The 5,811-nt window shown below is 34.3% G+C and overlaps 1 protein-coding gene across 1 annotated transcript; it reads left to right on the forward strand.

Annotated features, from left to right (window-relative positions):
• Nucleotides 1-802: 802 nt before the first annotated feature.
• Nucleotides 803-4,863, forward strand: LOC120083778 (probable apyrase 7). Its single transcript, XM_039039647.1, has 2 exons — nucleotides 803-3,355; nucleotides 4,270-4,863. The coding sequence occupies exons 1-2, from the start codon at nucleotides 1,396-1,398 to the stop codon at nucleotides 4,578-4,580; spliced, it is 2,271 nt and encodes a 756-aa protein (XP_038895575.1). The 5' UTR covers nucleotides 803-1,395; the 3' UTR covers nucleotides 4,581-4,863.
• Nucleotides 4,864-5,811: the final 948 nt, after the last annotated feature.

The following is a 5,811-nucleotide window of genomic DNA, read 5'->3' on the forward strand; positions in this document are numbered from 1 at the left end:
TACATATACATACATACATATATATATATATATACACATATATATTTCTTATTTATGCATATATCATTCCATATGCACAAGATACAATATTGCTTTAGCCAAAAACCATTTGAAAGTCTATTAGCTTGGCTTCCACCTTCGGGTTGCCTGTTGAGTTTGGTTGGCCTTCCTTAGCCCACCTTCTTAGTTCAACTACTTTTACCTAAACCTTGGATTTAATTATGTTATCTGGATTCAATTTAACCCTTCACAATTTGTTAATATATGTAAATAATAAGAATAATATAAGAAAAAGATAATCAAGGGTTCTAAAAAGAAGAAAATAATAATAATAACAACTAATAAGGACGTACAATGGAAATATGGTAATTTTAGAAATCACATATTTGCTTCTTCTTTTTCAATTAAATAATTTTGTTAATTTTTAGTATTTCAACAGTGGAATAGAAGATTCGAACTATCAACTTTAAGAAAAAAAGTATATGTCAATTACATTTGAGCAATGCACATGTGGCATTTATTTATTTTTGTTTAGTTTTTGTCTTTTGAAACACATCCTTTACTATAATGTCGTTTTTTTTTTCGTAATTGAACATCTTGAAGTTGAGAGATTCAAATCTTTAAACTTGTAGGTCAATAACTCAATGGTATATGTTTAAACAATTTGAATTATACTATTGACATTTCATTTTTTTAAAAAAATATAATAAAAAATTATCATACAAATATATATATATATGTGTATGTATGTATATGTATATATTTTTCAAGTTTAAAGTTTAAGACTATACTTATTTAAGTTTGGAAAAGTTTTAGAGGAAAAAGTGGATTAAAAGAGAAAAAAAAAAAGAAGAAAAAATTGGTCCGGTTGCAGTGGCTGGCAGAGCAGCTTGTCGCTGAAGTTGGATCTGAATCTGATCATCTGATGAGATTGAGACCAAAAAGTGACGAAGAAGGAGAAACTGTGATTTCTCAATTCTAACTTCCATTTTTGATCTAATTTTATTGCGAATCGCTTCTTTCAGGTCAGTCTTAATCCTTAAACCTAACTTTAACACATACACTCCCTTATTTCTTCTTCTTCTTCTTCTTCTTCCTCCCTATTACTGTATGTATCTCACAATTCAAGAATTTGGTCTCTCCCATTGATCTTCTCCACTTCTTTTCTTTCCCATCATTTCTTTCCATGTATTTTGATCTATCCCTCTAGTCAACCCTTAAACGAACTTCAATCTGAAAATCCCCCCATTCTCTCTTTCTCTCTACTGTGGTTTTGGGAGAAACTGCGAGTTTGGGGATCACTTTGATCTACAATTACGAAATTCAGTTGTTATGATTATGGATTTTGGTGGGTTTCTGATGAATTTTTGAAGTTTTGTACCGATTCGGAGAAAAATGGTGTTTAGGAAATTTAGGGATATTCTCTCGTCTGTGACCACTCGTTGGTCAGGCCGCCATTCTTCTACAGATGCGTATTTGTCGTCATCGTCGCCTCCCTTGATCGCTTCTCCTTCTCCTCTGGTTGCTGGATTTGTTAGTCCTGCGCTTAAGAACAATCTAAGGCTTTCATCGTCTCTTCAGGATCTCTCTACTTACCGTAGACTTGATCTTGAAGAGGGTAAGCGCGGTGTTGAGAATGCTACTCCTGAGTTTTCACCACTTCAGCGAGAGAGTGCCAGCTCTAGTTTCTCAAAGGAGAAAACATTGCCCGGAGGCTCCTTCTGGTGGCTGAACAGGAAGTGGGTGCGGACCATTCTTCTTTTTCTGTGTTTATTGCTCTTTTGTTTTCTAATTTATACGGTTTCTATGTATATTTATTCATACTGGTCCCAAGGAACACTCAGATACTATGTGGTGCTTGACTGTGGAAGTACTGGAACTCGAGCTTATGTATATCAAGCTAATGTTAATTATAAGAAAAATGGAGCCCTTCCCATTGCCATCAGGTCATATACAGGACAAAAGAAGAAATTGAAATCTCAAAGCGGACGGGCTTATGATCGAATGGAAACAGAACCTGGTCTCGATAAGTTGGTTCGTAATGTAACTGGTTTGAGAAAAGCTATTAAACCTCTGCTTCAATGGGCTGAGAAGCAGATTCCCAAGCGTGCCCATGAAAGCACCTCTCTTTTCCTTTATGCGACTGCTGGAGTTAGAAAGTTACCGCCTGCAGATTCGAAATGGCTTCTGGACAATGCCTGGTCTATATTAAAGAGTTCGCGCTTTCTTTGCCAGAGAGAGTGGGTTAAAACCATTTCGGGTACAGAAGAGGCTTATTATGGATGGATAGCCCTTAACTATCAAAAAGAATTGTTGGGGGCTACACCAAGGGAACCAACATATGGGGCACTTGACTTGGGTGGTTCTTCTTTGCAAGTAACTTTCGAAAGCAAGGAACAAAATGAGTCTAGTTTGAACATTAAAATTGGAAATGTTGATTATCATCTTAATGCCTATTCTCTTACTGGCTATGGTTTAAATGATGCATTTGGGAAATCTGTTGTCCACTTATTAAGAAGGATCCAAGAACCTGAAAAGCAGGACCTGTCTAGTGGAAAATTTAAACTTAACCACCCTTGCCTGCATACTGGGTACAATGAGCAGTATACCTGTAACCAGTGTGGAAAGTTACTGGACAGAGGAGACAATTCTGGAATTTCTCTAAGGCTGATTGGTGCTCCAAATTGGGAAGAATGTTCCGCACTTGCTAAAGTTGCTGTAAATTTTTCTGAGTGGTCAAATACAAGCGCTGGAGTTGATTGTGATGTACAACCTTGTGCCATAACTAATAACTACCCTCCACCATACGGAAATTTTTATGCCATTTCTGGTTTCTTTGTGGTATTTCGATTTTTCAATCTGAGTTCAGAGGCTACACTTGATGATGTATTAGAAAGGGGCCACAAATTTTGTGAGAAACCTTGGGATGTTGCACAGGCTAGTGTTCCTCCACAACCCTTTATTGAGCAATACTGCTTTAGAGCACCATACATAGTCTCACTCCTTAGAGAGGGGTTGCATATTACTGATAAACAAATTACTATTGGTTCCGGGAGTACGACTTGGACATTTGGTGTTTCACTGTTGGAGGCTGGAAATGCATTTACTGTTACAACCAGGCTAGGACTCCGTGGTTATGAAATTTTTAAAATGAAGATTGATCCTCTAATTCTAATGGTCATTCTGTTCACATCATTGTTTTTCCTGCTTGCATTATCCTGTGTAGGAAGTGCATTACCTAGATTTTTCCGGAGGCCATATCTCCCAATTTTCAGGCATAATGCTGTCTCCACCACATCTGTTCTAAACATTCCATCTCCTTTTCGGTTACAGCGGTGGAGTCCGATGAGTGCTGGTAAGTTTCTACACATGTAATATCTTTAGGTTTTACATTGCAATAGACTCTGTTCTGATATTTACATACATGAATTTTTCTCCATGAGCTTGTCTAACATGAAATATCCCGCATGTGCAATGTGAATGTGTTATGTCAATCTTTGATCAGACAGATGTGCAAATTGACTTCTATGGAAGAAACTTTTATGCATGAAGATTTCGTCAGCTAAAAAAGGTTTTTGGCCTGAATGCATATTGTCATAGTTCTATGTTATGAGATCAGTAGGCTACTTATGCTTTATCAACGTTATCGTGATTTTCTGCTTTGCCTTCCTAAATGGGGAAGTTTTCTTTAGAGCAATATATCTTCATCTGTTAGTGGAAAAAGTTGAAAGAAATGTGGTTATTGATTAAGATAAACTTATCTACAATTTTCGGGTCACACTTTTTTGAATGTGCTGTCGGCTTCATTTTGAAATGTTAGTTTTCTACAAGTAGAAGATGCACATTTGCTGCCCTGCTTCAATGATATTATGCCACTTTTTATGCATCCACATAAGAAATATCATTTTAATCCTTTGCAAGCCTCTCTATGCTAACGTGAGTATAGCTTAGCGGTTAAGGGTTTCTTCTCTTAATGTTTGGGGTTAAAATCTCTATTGTACTAAAACAAAAAATCATGTTCAAGGCTCCAAATATCGTGATGGTCTTCATACATTTGTGTGTTTCGTTTAATGGTGATTTTTATCGAAGTTTTTAGCTGTAATTTTCTTTCACCTAAAATCTGCAAATGTACGTATATTTATATAACACACAATATGGCTTCTAATCTAGTCTAGTTATCATGGTTTCTTTTTTCTGTATGATTGCTTCTTTTATAGCCCCTTTTTTTGGTATAAACTATGAATACAATGTGAAACCATGGTGCAACAGGTGACGGCAGAGTGAAGATGCCACTGAGTCCAACAGTTAGAGGTTCTCAAGAAAGACCCTTTGGCTTAGGGCATGGCTTCGGCAGCAGCAGTGGCATCCAACTTATGGAGTCGTCATTGCACCGGTCAACGAGTAGTGGGGTTTCCCATAGTTATTCTTCAAATAGCCTTGGCCAAATGCAATTTGACAATGGCAGTGTTGGTTCCTTCTGGACCCCGCGCCGAAGTCAGATGCGCCTTCAAAGTAGACGGTCACAATCTCGAGAGGACCTCTCTTCGTCATTGCCCGAAACACACATGGTGAAGGTTTAGAAGAAGCAGACTTCAAACTGTAGAAGATGGCTATTTCAAGAGGACTTTTCTTCCTCTTTGGCTGATGAAACACATACATGGTGAAAGGTAGAAGAAGCAGACTTCAGAAATTTTGGTAGATTCACTAATTTGACCACCCCCCCATTACTTTCTGACTCTTGAATAGAAAATATATGGGAAGCTTGCATAGAGGTTCATGAATTCAATTTAGGAATTCTTTCTGTATCTGAAGGATCAATTTTACATGAGAAGTAGATATGCATATATTGCCCTCTCTCTCTCACTCTTTCTCTCCTCAATTCTCCTTTTTAATAGAGATTTTAACTTGGATGAATGGATCTAATAAGTCCAATATACTTACGATTAACCAAGACAAGAAGTTGTTATGGTTGTCGATTGTCTTGGGTGACATGATAAATGGTCTGTGTTACTGATGGTCACTGTGACATCGATGCTATGAATCTACAAATACAATGTATTTGACAACAAAAATTTGAAAACAAAAGATTCTAACAAAATCACTTGATTCTAATTTAAACAATTGTTTTAAATGTATTTGATATTATATTTATAAATTATAACGGTACTTGTAGTTACTAAATATTAGATTGACTATAAATATTATTAATTAGTTATGACCATATTTTAGGTTAAAAAACTATATAATTATTATTTTGTAATATTATATAATTTATAATATATTACATAATACTATTTTAAATTACAGTATTTCTAAACTCTTTATTTTGTTTGATTTAATTTTGTATTATAAAATTTAAAATTTAAAACATGGATACAATTAAAACATAAAATATTATTTTTCAAATTTTACATATATCACATATTGAAAAAAAAAAAATTTAAAAACAAATTTCATATTATCTTTTAAATATATATTTATTGAATGTATTGAATGTAGTGAACTTGAAAATATAAAACATAATTAAAAAATGGTTATTTTTAAATATAGAAAAAAATCAAAATATTTTCAACAGTTTTACTATTTGAAATAATTTTTTATTCAAAAATTTATGAAAACATAAAACATAATTAAAAAATTTATGGATTAATTAATAATGTTCTTTTTAGTTAACCCATAAATTTAGAATTTAGGCGCGGCATTTTTGTGTTGGGAGTATGTTAGTATTTTTATTAAGTCTGATTTTTAATCAAAGAATATTGGTATGCCATTTTTCAATAGATATAGATCTTTTACTATTTTTCATAATGT

The sequence above is a fragment of the Benincasa hispida genome, chromosome 1 (genome assembly GCF_009727055.1).
Source record: "Benincasa hispida cultivar B227 chromosome 1, ASM972705v1, whole genome shotgun sequence".
Classification (NCBI taxonomy): Eukaryota; Viridiplantae; Streptophyta; class Magnoliopsida; order Cucurbitales; family Cucurbitaceae; genus Benincasa; species Benincasa hispida.

Excerpts from the sequence above, each read along its gene's own strand:
- LOC120083778 (XM_039039647.1), top strand. The coding sequence starts at position 1,396 with ATGGTGTTTAGGAAATTTAGGGATATTCTCTCGTCTGTGACCACTCGT. Across the intron at positions 3,356-4,269 it reads GTGGAGTCCGATGAGTGCTG|GTGACGGCAGAGTGAAGATG; the intron begins GTAAGTTTCTAC and ends ATGGTGCAACAG.